This window comes from Diceros bicornis, chromosome 16 (genome assembly GCF_020826845.1).
Source record: "Diceros bicornis minor isolate mBicDic1 chromosome 16, mDicBic1.mat.cur, whole genome shotgun sequence".
Classification (NCBI taxonomy): Eukaryota; Metazoa; Chordata; class Mammalia; order Perissodactyla; family Rhinocerotidae; genus Diceros; species Diceros bicornis.
Window position 1 is genome coordinate 11501190 of NC_080755.1, and position 24024 is coordinate 11525213.

A 24024-nucleotide genomic window follows, 5' to 3' on the forward strand; every position below is an offset into this window, starting at 1 on the left:
TTAATCCAGAGCCTTACATCCCTTTGGGCCTCCAGGGATAACTTGCCAGTGGTCTTGCACACAGATTAAAGGAGAGCTGGTGTCACATGCATCCTCCTAGAACACAGCTCTGATGATATCACTCTCTTGCTCCAAAACCTGGGCATGAAGACTGAATTCTATGCAGCATACTGGGTCTTCACCCTTCCTTCCCTTTCTCTCCCCTACGTGCCAGGCAAACCAGACGGAAGCATGGAAGTCAACCATCATTTGTGTCATTTGATCAATGTGGAGAATGAGGCTCGATGCTCCTTGCTCTGCGTACACTGCTCTGCCTATAGAGATCCTGCCCCTCCCCAAAAGCCAACTTCTCCATGCAGCCTCTCAGGACCCCCTGCCTCTGTGCAGCCACTGTACTCTGCACCTCTGTCCCAGCACACGGGGCCTACCTCCTGGCAGGGGGGTCTGTGGGTGCAGGTCACCTATGATATTAGGAATCACGTGGAGGCAGAGGACAGTCTTACTCTTTTTCCCCTCATGGAAGCCAGCAAGCACTCAGCACACTGTAGGTACTGAATCCCATAAGGCTTTGCTGAATTGAATTGTGGCTGAGAGGGGCTAGGACATTACCCTAGTTAGCAGCTTAGCTAAGATTACTTTTTTTCCCTAACTCTTCATATTAGACGTTTCTAGAAAAAACCAATAATAGGGAAGAAATCTGTTTGAAGTGGGGATAGAGGGCCTACACCCACTTCTCTGCTCACTCCCCAACTTTTGGGTTCCTTGCAGTTTGTAAGCTGGTTCTTTGACCATGTTCCACAGTTTGCTTAATGACAAATTCTACTTAGGTGAGAGGGTTTGGAATATAATCAGGAGAAACTGACAGATGATGAGAACAATGACAACTAACATTTATTAAGTACTGATGTGCCAGGCGTTGTTCTGTTCCGTTAACTCATCTCATCCTTACAAACACTATGAAGTAGATACTATTAACACGTCGCTATTAACACGTTACCTTACCTACAGGTAAGGTAACTGAAGCACAGAGAGCTGAGCAACTGGCCCGAGACCACGCATCTGCTAAGTGTTAGAAATAGGATTCCATGGATATAGCAGGGACCAGTAATAAAACAATGGGGAGTCCAATAAGTTAACAAGAATAAAAGACCAATCATCTCCGGCTTCAATGACGAAGGTGACTTAGCAGTTGTTCTTTTGAGAAGACTGAGGAGTCGCATTGACTGCAAGGTAGATAAAGCAAGGTTGCTAAAAGAAGTTAACATCCCCTGAAGCTACATTCATGGACTGACATTCATTGACTGATGGCAGGTCTCCTCTCTAGGCTGGTCAGTCTAGAGAATGGGGTAGAGTTGCAGAAGCCGTATCTGCAGACAGCAGGGCAGACCAGAGCGCAGAAGAGAAGGCTGACCTCACCTTTGGCAGCTGCCCCTCCTCCCCAAGCTCAGAGTAGAAGCATTCCCAGGCCCCTGCCCTCTTTTTTCTTCTAAACACCCCCAGCCATCCCCATTGTGCTCAATATATCCTATAGCTAACAGCTCTCACTTTTACATTTCTAGAACAAGTTTTCTTCTGAGCTCCAATATACCCAACTGTCTCCTGACACTGGAGAATTTGAGGTGCGAGACCATTTGGCAACTTCTCCAACTGACTGAACTCTCAGTCCTTCCCCCCAAACCTGCTCATCCTTACTTACTAAATGGCACCTCCGTTCATTCACCTGGTTGTTCAAGTGAGATTCTTAGGAATAATCCTGGATGACCCCCTTCTCTACATCTACATCCCATTTCTAAGTTTTTCCATTCTTTGCATTCCATCGAGGGTGAAAACCTTCAGGGTCTGTTTCAGACTTGCATACTTTCTTTTTCATGTATCTAGCAAAGGGGAGATTATGCTGGGTTTATGAAAGATTATCAAAGGAGACTTTGGTCCTATGACAACCAGTTCATGGTATAAAAAAAGAACACACAGTTTACAATCAGTGAACAGTCAGAACTGCAATCACATTGCTACCTTACAACACCCACAGCCAAAGTAGAAAGGTTTTTTAGAGACTGTAAGAAAATTTTGATTAGAGTGTACACATTTCTAGAAAGCCATAAGTCAAACCAGTTAATTATTCTTATCATAAAATAAGAAAAATATGCTATAATATGGCCTATTTCTTTTTCCTTCCTTTGAACGAATATAAATGGTTAAACGAGATATTTAAGCAGGACATGTGGCTTGATTTAATTGGAAAATAATCATTTGCTAAATTTAAAGACATTCCAAAAAAAAAAAGAGAGAAATCGATATGAAAAATAGTTTTATTGTGTGTGTTAAAATATTACTGGATTCTCATAGGTAGGTTTCTAGTGGTTTTGAAATGTTATACCTGGAATTCTCTTTCACAGCTCCTCCTCGCTTACCACAATATGTACCACAATGTACATATTTGTGTTGTTTTGCTCAGTAGCAGTCTGTCCTTCTAGGTCTTTCCATGGTGACATTTTGGTTCACTACCTCACACCTGGTACTAGTCAATCTCTGGAACACACAGATGCTCAATAAATTTCTGTTGAATGTATGAATGCAGCCAAAGGAAATGGCATTGGATATATAGCCACTTGTTGACCATTTCAAGGAATACGTGACATATATCACTGTATCTATTATATATATAATTTTTCTCTCTAATGCCTTTTTATTTAGGAACACAGCTATAATTTAAAACTCTGCGACTCAAACCTTGGCAAATTGCAAAGTCATTGTCCCTCAAATTATGTTAACATGATGTTAAGGTTTAAAAATGAAAACAAAAAAGAGCTGGAAGGAAATAAAAAAGTAGCACAGGTGTGGACTGCTGCACTGCTCCATGTGTGGGCTGGTAAATGTCTGAGTTATCAGTCCTCGTGGTGGTGTGGGGGTGAATACTGCTGGGAGTATTCACTGTCCATTCCTCATGGCCTAATTGGGCATCCACTACTGTACTGACATAGGGATTCTCCTGCTCTTTCTCTGCACTGAATAACTTACCAATTTGATGACAGGCTGAAAATTAAATCTAAATACTTCTGTCCCTCGAAAGACAGTCCAGGCTTTCTTTTGGTGCTGAGTAAAGCAATGACCACCCTGCCCTAGACATTCACAGAAGGGGGGGCCCATATTCCTTCCCAGTCCTCCTTGCAATAAAGAACTATCTGGATTTTGAAAAAATCAATGGCAGTAATTCTTTTTTTAAAAGGTAGTCTCTAAATATTAATTTTCCCACTTGGGTTTTGTTAAAGCATAACTCCAGACTCTCTTTAGTTCAGTCCTATTTTAGGACGATTTTGGACTTTCCCAACAAAGGAAGCAACACGAAAGCAGAGGGAGCGGCGTGCAGTGTGGTCCTGACCATGTGTCGGGGCCCTGGGCTCTGGTCCATCATGGGCAAAGCTGTGTGATTACCTGTGTAACCCAGACTAGGCCAAGTCTCTTCTTGGGCCTCAGTTTCCTGATTTATAAAATTGGAAAGGGAAGACCTGTGATCTAACAGTAGGTGATAACGCCTTTATCAGGCCTTGGCACCAGGAGAGGCTGCTCAAAATCATTAAACATAAAAAAAAATCTCTGAGTTAAAATAATTCCAGCAAAGTCTCAACATAATCTGTTTTGGCAAAGATGTGAAGCAAGGAAGACTCTCATACACCATTGGTGGGAATGTTAGTAGATATAATCTCTTCAGGAAAAAATCAGCGTTATCTAATAAAGTTAAAATATGCATCCCCTAGGAGCACTAATTCCACTTCTGCTTAACCTCCCTACAAAAACGCTTGCACATGTGTACCACGTTACAAAACAAGATGTTCAGAGCATCACTATTTGTCATAGCCAAAACCTGGAAACAACCCAACTGTCCATCAACAGAACAGGAAAATAAATTGTGGTATATTTTTACAATAGACTACTATATAGCAATGAAAATACTTAGCTACAACATACTCAAAACATGAATAAATCTTAAAAACTTAATTTGAGTAAAAGAAACAGACCAAAATGGTATACACTGCATAATTTCATTTTAAAAAAACCCTGAGACAATCTGTAGAGATTCATTGTAAAATTTACTAAGAAAAAAAAATGTATTATTTATATTGCTTTTCTCCCAGCAATTTGTGATGGATGTCTGCAAATCTTGCATGGAACATGTAGAGTAGATCCAGCAAAACAGAGAAGGCAGACTGTGTCTATTTCTGTATAATTCCTCCATTTACGGAATATTTTGTAAAAATAAAATCTACTGCTTTGGTTGGGTCCCTGCCTCAATGAGAGAGAGAAATATGGGCAGAAACTAAAGAACTATGGAAGGAAAACAAAGACTGAAATATTTTATGTCTATGAAACATGTGATACATTCCTCTTTCCAATCACTCTTCCCATTCTTCACGGGAAATCTTTATTATACTACCTTTTTTTTTCCTTTTTAAGAAAAACTTATTCCCTTGCACAGAAACACGTTGCAATATCTAAGCTGCCTGGCTGTCTAACGGGAAATAGATAGGTCGTCCTACAGACACATTTCTGGATGGAAAGTGATTTCACGACTACACATATGGGATGACAAGACTGTACAACGGCCTAGCCAGGCTGCATATGGGACCTCTCTGCAGGAATCTGGAAGCTGACTGAAGTCACATAAGTTATTTTCTAACTTGAACATTAAGCTTACAACCCATAAGTTAAAAATAGTTAATGCGCACGCTAGCTAGTGAATTTTGTTGCATATTAAAACCTTCCCTTGTCCTCCTCTTGCAGCATATCTTCTGTGTATAATGGAAACAGCTCGTTAGAAGCCGGGAGCTTCCCCAGGGCTAGTTTGGGTTGAGTATTGGGAGATGGTGGTGGAAGGAAACAGCATTTGCGTGTCTTATTGCTGCTCCTGGGAACAAGTGTGTGTAGCTGATGCACTCGTGTCCTTAAATCGATGCTGTGTTTGATCTGCCACAAAACAGCTTCTAAGTAGCACCATGTCGCAGTTAAATTGAGCTTAAGGAGGTCAAGTGATTTAAAATACCCATGGTCATAGAATAAAGAGCACTAGTTCTAACAACCGCATATTCTGAGAACTATTTAAAGTCTTTCAATTCTAGTTTAATCCACACTATGTACGTAAAGGAAGGAGTCTTTGGCCCTTAGTGCCCATACAAGTCTAAGCTTGCAATTTCTTTTGGTCAAGGAAGAGCTGCAATTTAAGCTTTGGAGCCAAAACATATAGATTTTGTTAGTTTAAGCTGATATCTTTAGTTAGGAAGCAAAACAGTATTAGAACTCAAATATAACAACTCAATAAGTGTTACTAGAAATAATTTAACACTTCTATTTAGAATGTAAAAAATCCGGGCCGGCCCCGTGGCTTAGCAGTTAAGTGCGCGTGCTCCGCTGCTGGCAGCCTGGTTCGGATCCCGGGCGTGCACCCACGCATGGCTTCTCCGGCCATGCTGAGGCCGCATCCCACATACAGCAACTAGAAGGATGTGCAACTATGACATACAACTATCTACTGGGGCTTTGTGGGGAAAAAAAGGATGAGGATTGGCAACAGATGTTAGCTCAGAGCCGGTCTTCTCAGCGAAAAGAGGAGGATTAGCATGGATGTTAGCTCAGGACTGATCTTCCTCACAAAAAAAAAAATGTAAAAAATCCTATAACAAAGGAGAATATTTCTTATCACTTCTATACTTCTGTAATGTACTATTATAGAAGTTATAGTATTCACTTTTCTCTGAGACAGTGAACATTTGTGGTCTAAAGGAGGCCAAAGATAGATATTTTTAAAAGAAGTTTTTTAACTTGAAACTGGTTTTGAACTAAGTCATCAGACACGAGATATCTGAACTAAAACATAATGGATATGCATTCTTGTATTATCTGATGGAGTTGGGCTAGACTGTTTCAGCTCATGCCAGTATTCCAGAAATATTTACCGGGTTCAAGGCTCGAGGTGAATGGTATGGGGGACCGCAAACGTGATGCCTTGTTTATGTTCATAAAGCAGAGGTGTGTATGCCCCCAGCGTTTCTTCTCATGGAAGGTTCTCGACTGTTGGGACACAGAGGTGCTGGCTGAGCTTTCCTGATAAATTTGACAAGTGAGGCATTCTGGCAGGTATTTCTTTTCTAGGAACCACTAGGCTGCCTTGGGACATGATTAACCATGTTCTAAGTATAATAAACATCTGGAAAACAATACTTAACAGTAAATCTTAGCACACTGCAGGAGAAAGAAAATGTACTTTTAGAGCAGTTTAGGGGTTAAAAGACAATTCAAAGCTCACTGAATTTCAATTACACTAATGTGTAAAACGTTGCAAATTCTTCAAGGTCATTTACATGACATAAAAATAAGACGATGCACAAATTGAGTTCAACATGGTTCCTGCTCATTGGAAGCGTTCTAGTGTTTCCTCTTTCTGCAGTGGCCCAGCACTCTGTGTCTGTCACAGCCTCATCTCCCAGCAGGTCCCATCATCTCCCCTAGGTCCTTACAAGGACACTGACGGTAAGCAGACTAACTATGAGAAGCGTGTGGTTAACCAAGGGTGGAGAGAGGAGCCCTGAGGATTTCTAGATGGAGAGAGACTTCTGAGAGGGGGTGCCCCATGGGATGCTCTATTTTTAGAGACCAAATACAGTAATGCACCGCATAACAACGTTTCGGCCAATGAGGGACCACATATGCGACGGTGGTCTCATATGTGGGAAAAATTAGTACCATGTAACCTAGGTGTATGTAGGCTATACCATCTAGGCTTGTGTTAAGTACACTCTATGACATTCGCACGATGATGAAATCACCCAGCAACACACTTCTTAGAATGTATCCTCATCTAAAGCAACACATAACTGTACACGGATTTGTTCAGATCACTCCATGTGTCAGAGGAAGAACCAGAATAAGAAATGGACCTTCCAATCTATGTTCACCTCACGCCGAGTTTCTTATTTTAAAAGAGAACTGAGATGTTATTAAACATGTTCAATTGAGGATAATAAAAATTTTCCTTTTTTGGACAATCTATTAAACCTTGTCGATTTTAGAAGAAGATATATTTAGTTACTGCATATATCTTAGCAGAGAGTCATGGCAAAGCAATTTCTGCCTTAGCAATTACTTCCTGCCTCGGGTAGCTGGTATGAGGAATCTTTCATTCTTTCTTCACAGAAACAATGCATAACACTCCAGATTCACATTGTTATCAAGTAGAATAAAAAACAATGGCATACCATGCATTAATTGTTTTCACGTGAATAAAATTGTTAGTAAGCAAATGGAAATTCTATTTGTGCTTAGATTTCCTTAAGTTAACATAATAATAGAATAAAGTTTGTATTTCGAACATAGCTTTTTGTTGATGTCATGGATAATTATTATGAGATCAATGGAGTTTGGTGTAAGAAAGATAGTAAATTCTAACCACTGGTGCATGCACTATCCTAAGGAAGGTTTTTCTTTCTTCCTTTTTTGAATGCTTTCTTTGATATGAAATTATCAACAGGTAGCTTCCTTACTTCCTAAACCTATTTTAAAAGCTTTAATTACATTTCTTTGTATTGTTTATTGGGAGGAGGGAAGTACTACTCAGTATTCAGTTTTCTGTGAGACAGTGAATACTTTTGCTCCAAAGGAGGCCATGTAGTAGCAGGTATCAGTACTTCATTCCTTTTTATGGGTAAATAATATTCCATTGTATGGACAGACCACATTTTGTTTCTCCATTCACCATATGATGGACATTTGGGTGGTTTCCACTTTCTAGCTATTTTGAATAATGCTGCTATGAACAGATATTGTGCCTTTATCTGAGCTTTACAGAAAATTAGTTGTGTATACATGAGAATGATGGACTTTGAATGGTAGAGAAAGCAGAAAAAAAGTTACAATATAAAAGTGCACTCATTTAACAAATAATTTTTGAACACCTACTATGTGTTAGGCATGGTTTCAGGCACAGTGGTAAACAATAATATTGCAGTCAGCAACAGCACAGTAACCTATCCATAATGAAGAGTCTAAAAAACTTGATTAGATTTAGTTATTCATTCACAAATATTTACTGAGATGTTACTGTGTGAAGCACTGCATGGAGAACAACTCAAAATCCTATGGGAAAACACTTCTCATAAAATTACCTGCCAATTTCCATAAAGATGATTTTTTAGAGTTATTAAGACATTTTTTCACTGTGGAAATTACATTTTAAATCAGCATTTTTGCTTTCCTATTTCTTTTCTTCCCTTTTATCTCTTAAAGTGATTAAAAAAGACAAAGTAAAAATATGCAAGATCTGACATTTTATGGGTCTTATACGGAATACTCTGAGCAGTGTACCTAGACTGTCACCTTACCCAGACTCAAGCATGCTGATGAGTTAGGAGTCATTTTATAGGAGAAGGAGTATTAACTTCTATTGAGCAATCGTTCACCACTTTTGAATGGTCTCTCTTTTTTTTTTTTTTTTTTTGTGAGGAGATCAGCCCTGAGCTAACATCCGCCAATCCTCCTCTTTTTTTTGCTGAGGAAGACGGCCCTGGGCTAACATCTGTGCCTATCTTCCTCCACTTTATATGGGACACCGCCACAGCATGGCTTACCAAGCAGTGCGTCTGTGCGCGCCCGGGATCCGAACCAGCGAACCCCGGGCCGCCGCAGCGGAGCGCGCGCACCTAACCGCTTGCGCCACCGGGCCGGCCCCCTCTCTTTTTGTTTTTTAACTTGGTATTAAATAGAAAGGCCCTGAAATTAGACGGATTCAAACGATCAGCAGTCTCCAAATTAATTTTACTGAGGTGTCCAAGTTAAAATCTAACAAGCCAGTTGCAACAGGGAGTCTCAATTTAAAGCGCATAATTTAACAGTATTTCCTATATTTGGAGTTGTGCACCCATCTCCATAATCACTTTTAGAACATTTTCATCACCTCCAAAAGAAACCTCATACCCATCATCAGTCACTCCTCATTCTCCCTTCCCTCAGCCTCTGGCAACCACTAATCTGCTTTCTGTCTCTATGAGTTTGCCTACTGTGAATATTTCATATAAATGGAATCATACATGTGGCTTTTTGTATCCGGCTTTTTTGACTTTGTGTCTGGTTCATCCATGTAGCATGTATCAGTGCTTCATTCTCTTTTATAGTTAAATAATATTCCATTGTATAGACACAACACATTTTGTTCATCAGCTGATGGGCATTTGGGTTGTTTCCACTTTTCAGCTATTATGAATAATGCTGCTATGAACATTAGTCTTGAACTTTGTGTGTGAACATATGTTTTCAATTCTCTTGAGTACATATCTAGGAGTGGAATTTCTAGGTCACATGGTAACTCTATGTTTAACTGCCAGACTGCTTTCCAAACTGGCTGCACCCTTTTACATTCCCACGAGCAGTATATGAAGGTTCCAATTTCTCCACTTTCTTGCCAACACTTATTTTATCTGACTTTTTGATCATAGCCATTCTAGTGGGCGTGAAGTGGTATCTCATTATGGTTTTGATTTATATTTCCCTAATAGCTAATGATGTTGAGCATCTTTTCATGAGCTTATTGGCCATTTATATATCTTATTGGGGAAATGACTATTCTAATCCTTTGCTCTTTTAAAAATTGCTAAAATTATTATTATTAAAGATAATATCGTTTATCTTTTTATTATTGAGTTGTAAGAGTTCTTCTGGATACAAGTCCCTTATCGACATATAATTACACATATTTTCCCCTTTTGTGACTTGTCTTTTTACTTTCTTGAACCACGAGGACCTCTATAGAAAAACAACTATCTTGGCTTTCATTTGCAAATTATGTTCAAGATATGAATTGGATGGAAATGGAAAGTTGATGAGAGTGACTTCAGAATCTGGAAAATGGGTGCCACTGTGACAATCCACTTCATTACAAGCTTAGGGCCAGGCCTCATCATCTTTAAGATGTAGAACCGGGCAGCGCCGGGCACACATCTGATGCTCACATAATGTCTGTTGAATATTTAACCCACAATAGTCTCTCACTATCTTTAGGTTTAAAATTTGAAATCCTGGATAAATCAAATATAGTCTGGCATGGTGTAGTCCTGTGTAATCTTGGGTGCTTTTTGTTTCCTCTTCTGTAAAATGGAGATAGACTTTCAGCGTGAGGATTAATATGTTTACTCATATAATGTGCATAGAGCAGCACCCCCAAATGGTAAGTTTCAATAACAATGACCTATTTTGTAGCTACAATTTGACGCTAAGAGATACAGTACACATCTCAAGTTATTTTCAAGCTGTATACTTTATTAATAGTGGTTCTTAGTGGTTTTCAATCTGAGTTCCCTGGGTTCTTTGGAAGTGTTTCAAAGAATTCGGCAAAAATTACACTTAAAAGAATTGTAATAAAAATCCTCACACACTCAAATGTCTTACACGCCATACTGTAATTTGCGGGCTACCATCAATATGTTAATTTGTGCTGCTGTTACTTATTTTTCTGTAGACTTCTGAGCACATCTATTCATTTGTATATTTTTCTTCCCCCTACATTTTACTATGAAAATTTCAAACATACAACAAATTTGAAATAATTTTATAGTGAATGCTTGAATACCCACCATCTAGATTCTGCCATTACTATTTTATTGTACTTTAAAAAAAATCACATATCTATCCATCTATCCATCTTATTTTTGATGCATTTCAAAGAAACTGCAGACACCAGTATACGTCCTCCTAAATACTTCATAGCACATAGATCATTATCTAGAAATCAATATTTGTTCACAGTTTTCTCTCTCTTTTTTTTTTTGTGAGGAGATCAGCCCTGTGCTAACATCTGCCAATCCTCCTCTTTTTTTGCTGAGGAAGACTAGCCCTGGGGTGCCCATCTTCCTCCACTTTATATGGGATGCCGCCACAGCATAGCTTGCCAAGCAGCGCGTCGGTGCGCGCCCAGGATTCGAACCGGCAAACCCCGGGCCGCCGCTGCGGAGCGCGCGCACTTAACCGCTTGTGCCACCGGGCTGGCCCCTCACAGTTTTCTCTTTTGATGTAAAATTTAGATCCAAAGAAACACAAATCTTACATGTACATTTGCTGAGTTTTGACAAATATGTACACCTGTGTAACTCAAACTCCTCTCAAGATATTATGCACACATTTCAACTTCTTGCAGACGTGTTGCTGTTTGGAAAGAAGGTCGTAGCAGTGCCCTGGCCGTTGTCCAGGTGACACAGCACCTGTCCAGGAGTAAAGCCCTGAGGGCAAGTCCCCAAGGCACAGAGGCTGCAGCACCTGGCTTCTTCAAATGCCAGTTAAGCGTGGGCTCACCTGTGGGGCCCAAGTCCTTGTCACAGAGTCACTCTCTTATAGAAATTATTTGTGCTTTTAAAAATTTAAGTATCAAACTTCACATTTATGTCAAGGAACGTGACGAGTTGTTAGAGGTTATTAGGAATTCAACTTGGAAGAAAATTTCTTACAGTTCTCCTTTTCACAATTCTGCAGAATTTAACTTAAAATCTTTCTTGTGATTACAAGGCAAACAAACAAACAGAAAAACCCATTTTTGTTACCATTTGCAACTACTCATCTACATAAACCACAACATTTCCATACACCTCTCCCCCAGCAGGAAGAAACTGGATGTTGAGCCTAGAGAAAGACCCAAGTGTCACCTATGAGCACTGAATTTCAATTTCATTCTTTATCAAAAGGGCCACACAGATCTTATAACAATGTTATCAGTGTGAACATCTAAAATAAATTTCACTCTAATAAAATATCACTTTGGTTTGATATGTTTATTCCAATAAAATACCACTTTGATTTGGTATTTGATGTAAATTGTATTTGGTCCTGTGGGTACAAATCTTGGAAACTGGCCCCAGCTTTTAAACTGGACTCTGTGCAGCCCAGCGTTTCTTGGTGCCAATTGAGGGGCCACAAAGGAGCAGGGTAGAGGCTAAGGGCAGCGCGTTGGGCTCCTCGCCGCTGCTGTCCCAGAGCAGGCTCATCACTATGGGCACCCCACGCAGGCCTCTGTTTGACAAAGCGTTCTATTTGTAAGAAATAAGTGGAAAAATATAGCTCTAAGTCATCAAAAACATGTTTTTTCATTTTTTGTTTTTTTAAAAGTATATATAGTTCAAAGGGCCCGATTTTCACAGCCTTCAAACCAATCTAACAACACACAGTGAATGGGAAACTTTACCAGAAACTAGGGTGACATGCCGGAAGGAGCAAGGACTTGGAGCCCCATCCCAACCCAGAGTCCTCTCTTTTATAAGAAGTCTGAGGATTCAATGAGATGACGCATGGGAATCCACTGGGATTCTCCACTCAAGGGAGTAGTTTTCCTGAGAGATTTAAAAAATCTGTTTACACAGTGTGAAATAATAGAAAATATATATATTAGTCTCTGCCCCCAGTTCCTGGCACAGAGCTCCTGAAACCCTTGTAATTTCCTGGGTGATAGGAGTGTCTTTTGTTCTAACGAGGTGAATCTGGGTGGGCTCCTGGATGGGAGCTGGTGACCAGAAAGAACAAGCCATGATTAGAAGCATGCAACTTTCAGTCCCACCCTCCATCCTCCAGGAAGGGGAGAGGGGCTGGAAATGGAGTTAATGATCCATCATGCCTATGTGATGAAGCCTCCATAAAAGTCCCACAAGTACAGGGTTCGGAGAGCTTCCAGGTGGGTGAACATATCCATATAACTAGGAGGGTGATGCACCCCAACTCCAGGGGAACAGAAGCTCTTGTGCTCGGGACCCTCCTCGACCTCACCCAATGTCTCTCTTCCTTTGGCTGTTCATCTGTACCCTTTATCATATCCTTTACTACAGAATAAACTGGTAAATGTAAGTGTATCCTTAAGTTCTGTGAGCTATTCCAGCAAATAATCAAATCCAAGGGAGAGGAGTCATGGAAACCTCCGATTTGTAGCCAAGTTGGACAGAAGCTGCAGGTAACCTGGGGATCTACTACTTGTGATTGGCATCTGAATTTGGGGCCAGTCTCATGGGACTGAGCCCTTAACGTGTGGGATCTGACACCATTTCCAGGCAGATAGTGTCAGAACTGAGTTAAATTGCAGGACACCCAGCTGGCGCCACAGAGAATTGCTCAGTGTGGGGGAACCCCCCCCCACATCTGGTGTCAGAAGTGTCGTGAGTGTGGTAGTGGTGTGAGAGTAAGGGAGACAAACAGGAGGAGAAGTGTGGGCTTTCTACTCACACAGAAACATTTGTGTTAAGCCCTCTCAAGATTCCTCCTCAGGGCGAGGGTTTCCAAACAAGTGGAGAAGAAATGGATAAGCAGGGGCTGACCGACTTACACTGAGATATTTGCCACTAAATTTATTCTTCATATCCAAAAAAAAAATTTTACTGTAGTGCCCATAAACAGGAACATTTCTAATTCTGCAGATCTAGAAAATAAATTTGGCTAGACACAAGGGTCAAAAGGAGAGTTAAGAAGCACATGTATTGTGCCCCTGGCTGGTTGAGTATATGTTTAATGAATTCAACAGTATTAGTAAAATGTATATTTTAAATTATAGTTTCTTTTATCTTAAAATGACCTGCAAAACATCAACTTTGAAGTTGAAACTTCATTTTTGCTAACAATTTCTAGATTTTTCTGAAAACTTAGTATTCAAGGACTTAGTATTCAAGGAGCCACAAATCAGTGCTAGAGGGGGTCACCATGGCACCAAGACTCCTGATAGTTGGCAAAAGGGGACAGGAACCGTAGCAGAAAATGACTTGACGTTTCTCATTGCTCTTTTCTTTTTTCTGGGATACTCTCTCTCTTGGAGAGTATTCTGAAACCAGTTATTCAAATGGATATACCCCTAGAGGCACTCATCCCGTAAACACATCAGTATGGAGCATAAAACCCTGCACTCTGAGCTGCAGAGTTTCAAGTTACATAACCAAAGTCTGATTTTATAAACCTGTTCTAAAGATCCAATTTTCTCTGATTTTCTTTATCCCAAAATAGCTGTTTCCACGGCTACACAATCACTTATTATTAGGACTTAGAGGAAATGCATTTTGAAGGGATAATGCAGTAGAGATGGTTTTTTATTTCCACAGTGGGAACTGGGGAATTCTGTATAAAATAGAACCTCTGGTCATTTGCACAGCTTGCTTGATGTTTTGAAGGCATTAATTTCTACCAAAAGGGTCATACTTAAAGCTCTGTTATAATGATTGTTCCCACACTCCTCCAGCAATAGCTGTCCTGGTGTAGGACAGTGCAGTCCGGCTGCCCAGGCATTACTGCAGCCTCTGCTTAGGGACGGGGAAGTGGCCACCGACTGCACCTGTGGGCCCCAGGCACCGTCCGGTGGAGCAGTGTGGCTAGGATAGATGGGACAAGGCTAGATGGGGACACGCTGCCTGGCCATTAGCAAAACTGATCTCCCATTTCCTCTGGGATCTGACCTGCAGATTGCAGAGTGGACGTGCCAGTCAGGAGCAAGGGAGGAGAGGAGCAGACAGCCTCCTCTCTAGAGGAGAGGTCATTCAAGAAGTCGAAATGCCCAGACAGCAGGAACAGAAGAGCTGGTCCCCACAGTGCCTCTGTGGCTTCCGAGAGATTCAGAACAAATTCCCCTTTTCTCGAAGTAGCCTGAGCAAGTTTCCATTCCTTGCGTGCCACACAGCATAAAATAGATCTTAACGGTTTTTTTCATTTTTAAGGCACAGCACTTTATAATTTGGGAGCTCCCATTCGACCAGGTGTTTGCAGGCTTGGGGAGTGGCAGGCGTCTGTGGTTGGCTGAGTATGAAGAAGCAGGCCTTGTAAACACACGTTTAGACTTTCATCTGCCGTTGACAAGAGGAGCCCTGGCTCAGCGAGGAGACCGCCCCCTGGCCAGTCTTGACTGGTGTTCCCATCGCTTTTCCTGCCCTGGATCCTTCCCTACCCCGTAATCTTTCTTTTTTTAGATTGAGATATAATTCATATAACATATAATTTCACATAACATAAAATTCACCATTTTAAAGTATACAATCGTGTGGGTTTTAGTATATTCACAAGGTTGTGCAACCATCAGTACTATCCAATTACAGAACATTCCCATTATCCCCAAAAGAAACCCTGTACCCATTAGCAGTCATTCTCAATTCCCCCTCGCCCCCAAGCCCCTGGCAACCACTAATCTACTTTCTGTTTCTATGGATTTGCCTATTCTGAACATTTCATATAAATAGAATCATATAACATGTGGCCTTTTGTGTCCGAGTTCTTTCACTTAGCATAATGTTTTTAAGGTTCATTCATGTTGTAGCATGTATCAGTACTTCATTCCTTTTTATTGCTGAATAATATTCCATCGTGTGATGTATCACATTTTGTTTATCTATTCGTTATTTGATGGACATTGGGGTGTTCACACTTTTTGGCTATTATGAATAATGCTGCTACGAACATTCATGTATGAGTTTTTGTGTGGATGTATGTTTTTAAGTCTCTTGGGTATATATCCAGGAGTGGAATTGCTGGGTACCTCTATGTTTAAGCTTTTGAGGAACTGTGGGACTGTCCCTAGATTCTTCACTGGCAGCTCACCCTTAACAGAATTTCAGCACCACTGAGAAGCACCTCTTCCCCCAAATATTCCCATGGTTTCTGCCATGGAAGATATTACTTTAATAGGGCTTAGAATTACTTCCTTCATAATAAACATTAAGGTGCAAAATGCAATACTGTTGAGCAAGGTAGTAGAGCGACTCAGATTCACACCAAGACGTAAGCAGATATTTTCTCAGAGCAATTTAGATGAGAGGAAAAAAGAAAACTGTCAGAACACTGGGAATGTACAAGGGGATAGAAGTGGGGGGTACAGAATGTGAGTCTGGGGTGTGGTGTGCACTTTTAAAGGGACAGGGTCAGCTTTTCCTATCAGAACCATATTGAATATGGGGCCCCTGTTTTGCCAATTCATTTATTTCAGATAGTACTTAATGGGCACCGACTTTATGCAAGAACACTCACCTAAGAGCTGGGCATCTAAGGATGAATAAGACACATTCCCCGAGGAATTCAAAATCTAGTGGGCTGGACAAGATGGCCTGAGTATCATGGTCCCAGGGCTTTACTCTGACACCATGTCCCTTCCCTGTTTGACACTGAAATGTCATTTCTTTTGTGAAGGGATGGTGATGGGAGATGGAAGCAGTTTATAGTCCTTTAAGATCTTATTTGGCAACATAAAAAAATTTGGCAGCCATACGTTGGTCTAACAAATGTTATTAAAATATTATTTGTTTTTGAAATCCCTCACCACCCCAATCTCAAAATCTGAGTGTTGAGGAAAAACAAGACAGTTATTAGGAGACAAAGGTTATTGATCCAACTTGATTCCCACTGTATTAAAATGGATAAAAAAGCAAAGTTGGAGAAGTTAAGTTTAACCTAGATGGTGAGGTCTAGTTCGGGAGTTGGTTTCTGGGATTCTGCCAGGCCCACAGTTAAGGAAGAGTAAGTAAAGCTTTGGTGTTTTATTGCTGACAAGCCTGGAAAGGGAGTCTGGACCTCATGCCCAGAGTCTCACTCCCCAGGCGGTTTTTATCTGTGGCTCTCGGTAATTTGAGAGGATGGAACTGAAAGGAACAGCAGACCTTGGCTGTGGTCCTGCCTGCTGGTGGGAAACTGGGATCTTCGGCGCCTTAGTTTCTCTCTCTGGGCCTCCGTTTCCATGTCGGTGGCATAACAGCAAGAGCTGATCTAGGGCCTTCTATTTTGAGGACTTTGGATATTTACTTATTTAATCCTACAACAGCTGTATGAGAATAGATCCCATAATTTTTCCAATTAAAGTAATTTGCCCAAACTCTCACACAAAGGTCGGTGGCGGAACAAAGATCTGGACCCTGACTGCCTATTGTCAAGGCTCATACTACTACTTCTTTTTTTTTAAATTTATGTTTGCATATTTTATTTTAAATTAAATTGTTAATTCTATCACTAGGGTGATGCAAGAATAAGTTGTCTGTTTCTTTTTTTTGAGAAAGAGTAATTCCCAATTTGACACTGATCAGCCCTGTGGCATTCCCTCACAACATCTTTGCTCAAGAAATACTGGAAAAGCACGATAAAACACATATTCCACACCAACTTTGAATGCAAATGTATATGAATTTTAATATTATTACAAGCTGTGCTAGAAAATCAGGTTGTTAGCATTTTCTTAGTATATCCTTTCCGTCTCTAAAACATGGTGATTTAACATACAATTCTGTTGTGGTTTTTAAAGGATTGTGAAATGACATGTTAGAGAAAGAGCGAGTGCGAGTGAGAGGGATAAATAAAGGCCCTTCAGGAAGTTGTGTGCCTCCCGGGACCTCTCAGACTGCGGGTCAGCTCTATCCGGAACCTGATCCCCACTCCTGCATCCAACTCTGTACCAGCCTGGCTCTCTGGACTTAATGATCCAGCCGTGAAATGAGAGCAAACGTACTCACTAACAGACAGGAGAGTAACCACAGGAATGTACTCACAAACGTCAACTACATTGGGCATGGCCAACTTAAAAAGGGAAAGTTGACTTAAGGCAAATCATGAAAGAACTGTTAAGCATGGCAGGAAATGAGAAATTTTAATTTCTTTTCTAGCTAAAAAATTTTAATTAGTAAATAGTTTCTTTAGCATATACAGTGGAGGATCATTAAAGCTTTCAGGGGCCGGCCCGGTGGCATAGCGGTTAAGTTTACGCGCTCCGCTTTAGCTGCCCGGGGTTCGCCGGGGGTGCGGATCTACTCACTGCTCATCAAGCCATGCTGTGGCGGATCTACTCACTGCTCATCAAGCCATGCTGTGGCGGATCTACTCACTGCTCATCAAGCCATGCTGTGGCGGCGTCCCAAATAGAAGAGCTACAACTATGATACACAACTGTGTACTGGGGCTTCAGGGAGAAAAAAGAGGAAGATTGGCAACAGGTGTTAGCACCGGACCAATCTTCCTCAAAATAAATAAATAAATAAAAGAATTCTTAGCAAAAAAAAAAAGCTTTCGGTGGTCATTTCAGGGTGTGTGGAGCAGGTCTGTGCTCCATCTCTGTTTAACTAGGCCCTGCCCTGCCGAGGACGGCTCTCTAGATACAGCTGCTGCTCACCAAATGCTTGTGGACTGAGGGGGGTGTAGCCAGTTCTTGGTCACAACAAGAAGGAGGTTAAGTAAACCTTATTAACACCATCAGTCTCCCCCATCTCGGCCCAGAGATCCTCTTCCCTCGTCTGGAGGACTCCCTCTCTCCAGATGTGATTCTACGCACCTCCTCCTGAAACCAACTTCTAAGGATTGAACTTCCTTGGTCCAGGACCTTCTCCTCTCTCTACACTCACTCTGGTTGTGTTCGTGCATTTCCAAGGCTTGGTACACCATCAGTGGGCTGATAACATCCAAACTTGTATCGCCAGTCTCTCTTCTGAGCTCCCCACTCCTACAACCAACCCTCTGCTTGATCTCTCCACTTGGATATCCCTTTGGCATCACAAACTTAACTTCTCCAAATTGGAGCTTGATTATCTTCCCCTGTCCTCCCATAAACAACATCTCTCAGGTTTCCCTATCTCAGTAAATGGCAGCATGACCCATCCCGTTGTCGTCCTTGATCCTCCTTTCCCCCACCTCCCTTATACGATCCACCACCTAGTTCTGTCCCTCCGGCTCCCAGGACTCAACTCCATGGCCATCACCTGACCCGAGGCAAGCCCCTGGGGTCTCTACTTCCTTCTTTTAACTCTCCATGCTGCAGCCAGGGTGACCCTAAGAACCTCACTCATCAAGCCGATGGACACTCATTGCATTTGGAAGAAAATCCAAGTTTCTTGGCATGGCCTTCAGCACTTGGGAGGGTCTGGCCCCACCGACCTCTCTCACCTGTTTATGGCCACTCTTCCATTACCCACCCGCTCCCACAGGCCTCCTGTCAGTGCCCGGGACACGCTTTGTGCCCTCTCCTTGTCCCTGGCCATTGGTGCCTCTCAGTAACCCTCACAGGTGAGGGTACCTGAACTCCTAAGGATGAGGACAGGCTGGGGAGGCTGCACAACCACCCTCTCCTCGAAAATATTCACAGCGTAACTCCATTAGTTGGTTCCAAATATTCTGAATTCCCAGATTTTATGCTTATGGAATCTCTTCCACAAGTATGAATTTTTAGAGTTTACAGACTTAAAATGTAAAAACGCTCATTTCCTGCTGCCCAAAGAGTTATATAAGACAACTTGTTAAATATAGTTTTGTTACCAAAATAGCAAACATATCTAGAACTTCTTGTTTAACATTCTTCTGGGGACCATATTCTCTAATAGTTGTAGAATGAATCTAAAATAGCAAAAGAAAAATAGGGAAATGAGCATGTCTGGGGAAACCAATGAGCCAGCCTAGGCGCCACAGTCCTTTCTTTATTCCTATTTCTCTTAACTACATTTTTTCACCAGATATTTACTTATTATAGTAATTACCATCTGCTTTCAAGGTTTTAGTCTACTTCCAATGTGTATAGGATGATCTCTTATTACTTTAAGGAAGAGCTCGGGCTTGATGGCAGATGTTGATATCATTTTAAAATTTAATTTGGGGGCCCCTGCTCCAAAATTAAAATATAATAATGAATATCTAAGTATATCATAATTTATCAATACGCCTGTCACTCTATAGAAAGCAAAACATGAACAGAACTGGAAACCAAGATCAGGATAAAATGAATACAGCGGCTTCTGGTTCTTCCCTGAAACACTGATTCCTAGTGGATTTTCAGCTTTGCATCTACTCAACACGTCTCATTTTCACAGTTGATTTCTGCAGTGAGACGTTAATTATTTGTTCCTTGCATTCAAGAAACGTCAGTGACCCTGGGAGGGCAGCACAGCTGTGGTGCAAGCCTGTCTTCAAAGAGGCCGGGGCCCTCGAGGGAACAGACTTACTATTGTGCGCAGTCGATCAGCTGGTATTCGTTTGACCTCTCAAAGCACGCCTTCACACCTTCATCATCCCAAAGTTTCTTCACATGATCAAAGAATTCCTAAAAATTGAAAGTTACAAACAAGAAAACACATACATTATAATCTCTCAAAAAGTTAAAAGTAACTGCCAAAAAAAATTTTGCAGGTAGCACATGAATTGTTTTCTCTGTGAAGTCTACTTTACACACAGTAAAACACACAGATCTTGTGTTCAGTGTGATGAAAAATGGATGCATCTATGTTATCATCATTCAAATCAACTTGTCAAGCATTCTTATCATTCCAGAAAGTTCCCCAAAATGAAAATTACAAATCAAAAGTTAATGACATTCATTAACTATAGATACAACTAACGGCACAACTTTAAAGCTCTTAGTATTCAGTAACTTAACTAGCGGAACTGCCACTTCAGCAACCAAAAACCACGCCTATCATAATGGCAAGTTCTGTTTCTTTTAAATTTCCTATATGAGCCACGATTATGAATAGACATGGTTCAGCAGATAGGTTAATTTGGCCCAGAAGCATTAAGTACATAAGAAAGAAACTTTTAAAATGACATTCTTTGGGTATAGTAATTTATTGGTTTTTTGAATTTTTAAAAACTATGAGTTAAGCATGAGCTATGATTTTTGGTTCGTTCAAGCCCATGCAGGCAGAGGGCTCAGTTTCATCATTATGGCAAGTAGCACCCTCTGAAACAAGAACTTTCCTTATCTCAAAATAAAAGGTGGCTTTATGAATTCATATTTCCAAAATTACCCTAATTAAATTAACAATGTTATGGAATGTACATTTGTTGCTAAATATAAAAGAAGTTATGTAAATTTCCACAAAACACTTCATTAGAATATTTATATCCCTTCCCACATCAGTCATTTGCCCCTCAAGGCAACCCCAGGAAACACCCATTTCTGTCTTTGATCTGCATGAAAGAATTCCAGGGCTACAGGGCCAGTGAGCAGTCAATGCCTGTATATTCAACCATTCATTGTGGCTGCCATGTGCCCCAAGAGTCAGCACACATTCTTAGGAGGAAAAAAAATAAAGGGCTAGTTCTTCTCTTAGAGAGTCACAATTCCATACAAGGGTGGATCCAAGTATTGTGGGACCTATTGCTTATACAATTTGGGGAGGACTCTGAAAAAAGAAGAAAATTATGAATACAAAATTAGGTACAAAATCTTGGAAGGGAGAGTAGGAGAGAGGGGCCCTGAGCTTAAGCTTCACCAGCTTCTAGTACATCCAATTCTGAGTACCCAGTGTCAGGAACAATTTTTAAAGTTACGCCACATGTCTCTACATCTATCATGTGTCTGTCTATCATCATCATCAACAAATCCAAACTGACCACAGTTGACAATGAAGGGACAATCTCCACACGAAAGAGGGTAGCTGAATATCTCAGTTTTTACCTTGTCTTCCTAGGTTTGTGTTTCCTTCTGGAATCTCCCACTGCTGCTTCCTCCTATCACTCCAGTGAAGGAGTTTGTACCCTTCCTTGAGAAAAACTTTGTTCTAAGAGCCATATGAAGACACCCCCCCCCCCACACACACACACACGTCTAAAGAGAAATACACTATGATGCTATTCTTGAGATGGTCTTGGAAGACAGTGATAACCCAGTGTCACGGTGATATTCAGAGCTGAGCCCCATCTCTCTCCCCTCCTGAAAACCCCCAGGGCAGTAGTCCGTTGACTCAAGTTCCTTACTGTCTTTAACAAGTGTCACAATCAGCTGTTCTTTAACAGTCTGAGCTGAAGCCTCTGAGAGAGAATTACAGAGGAGTGCTTGACCCGAGAATCAAGATACACGATTTCTGGAGTACACGTTGACAGCAGTAGTAAAACAGGCATTGTGGGCACTGTGATTTTAAAACACCAAAGAAACAACCACCTCTCTGTTTCAGCTTCCTTGCTGGTAAACAAAGATGTTGGACTGGAATACAGTGAGGCCCCAGGATTCTCCATGTTTACTTTTTAAGGGGTTCTAAAAGCTTCAGGGAAAATTCCAGGGCTGCTGCTGCCGTTGCTTATTCAACTTTTTGTTAGGGAAAATTTCAAACTACTGAAAGTAGAGCGAATGAATCCCCAGGTACTCATTACTCAGCTCCCACATTTATCAACACAGCCAATTTTCTTTCATCTGTATCTCATGTCCTTTTCCCACCTTTGCAGCAAATCACTTACACCATGTTGTTTTATTTCAATATTATTTCTCAAAGATAAAGGCTTTTAAAAATCATAGCCACAATGCCACTATCTCAAATAAGAAATAAAACAAGAAATGATTCTGTAAAATTATTAAATATCAGTCAGCTAGTGCAACTTCTTTAGTTATAATTAAACATTTGTCCACAGCCAGGCTAGAATTCTCATACATTTGCTAAAACAACTGGGAAATAAATATGAGGAATAATTTTAGTATGCCTTCATTAGCAACTAGGGTGAATAATACTAAATAAAAATAATTTCAGTTTTGTGCACGTGTGTATACGTCTGAAAAGAAAGGGTGATTCACGGTGAAATGTAACCTGTTTTTGACATCTGAGAAATTGAGAGCATAAAAAGAAAATTACTATGCGACATTTCTTAATTTTCTCTATATTAATGAATATGAGAATCGCCTTGTGATCTTCATATATTTAGCAACTGGAATACATGAACATTTATGTTACTCTTATTCAAAGGAATTTGAGTTGTGTTATAGAAAATAAAAATTATAATGATACCAAACTTAAACCTATTTTTAAAGCAAGGCCTTAAATTTTTACAGCATCATTTTGATTTTTAAATAAAAACTTAAACTAAAATTTAAAAAAATTTAAATACCTAACTTCTCCATTTCATATTGCAACATCTTCCTTCTGATACTGCTGTCTACATCTTCCTTTATATATAAGGTATACTCAAAGCTAACCTGGAATTCTCAGATGAGTAACAAAATTTTTTTTTGCTTTTAAATTCTTCATAACTGCTTTAAAAGAGAAATAACTGTATGACAATAAGAAACTTAAAAATAAAAATTCTTGCATGATTTCTCTGTTACCATGATAAAATAACAATATATAATGCAATAAAATAACCTTTTGGTTACACTGACATTTGAGATACATTTTTCATTTTTTAAGTAAGAATCAAAAGCATATTTATTATCTCTTGGAATGAATGTTATCCAGTGGTTTGGAGTCAAATTCTGCTACACACACAGGTCTCAGGCAGAACTGCTTTGTTACTCGGTGCTCTGTCCTGAGGCTGGTGGAAACTGTTCCGGGTTGAGTGTAAAAATGTTATTCCTCATGTTCACTGCACAATATTCTTCCCAGGATGACATATGGAAAATATTCCTCTTTAATTTTAGTGTCAGAAATATTCTTTTGCATCTCTCAAGCAATTGCTCTTTAAATTTTATTATTAATTTTTAGTCTTATGGGTCTTGAGACTTTTCTACTGCTTTTCTTTATGTCCCTGTGTTGACTGCAGGAAAGCACAGAAAGCACATTTTGGGGTCGGTCCCGGCATGTGTGTAGGGCTTTGCCTGACACTCTGGGTACCAATTTCTCTTCTGGTTCCACATGACTTATTCTCCTCTTCCTAACGTCATTCTCCTACATTTTCAGTTATTTTATTAACTTGTATTATAACTCCGTGAGCAGCACTAAATCCTTTCTGAAACAAGTTTTAGTATAAATAAATGTTTAATGTAACTTTTCATGGTAATAGTGAATAATGTCTACTGCCATAATCAAACAGACCTTAGAAATAGGCAGTTTCAGGTTAGTAGTCATTTAAATGGAATTTTCTAAAGCTCAAATTTCCATCTGATTCATTTAAAATACACCTACTCAGTTTTATCCCTTAGATAACAGAATGATCTAATAGGTTTCTGTCATTTCTTTGTTTCAGATATCTGGTGGATATCAAGTTAAAAGTATGTGTGGGATCTGTCATGCCTGGTTAGCACTATGATTTTGCTATTTATAATCTCTGTCCATCCTCAACTCTAATTTAATACAGTAAATTCTAAAATTCTATTTA

General features: G+C 40.3%; 1 protein-coding gene across 4 annotated transcripts in view; it reads right to left on the reverse strand.

Annotated features, from left to right (window-relative positions):
* GNAL (G protein subunit alpha L) overlaps positions 1–24024 on the reverse strand; it is a 142107-nt gene that overhangs the window by 29611 nt on the left and 88472 nt on the right. For all 4 annotated transcript variants that reach the window (XM_058556785.1, XM_058556788.1, XM_058556784.1 and 1 more), the window contains exon 5: positions 19947–20044. In XM_058556785.1, coding sequence (XP_058412768.1) covers positions 19947–20044 — 98 coding nt within the window. The remainder of the gene's footprint in view (positions 1–19946; positions 20045–24024) is intronic.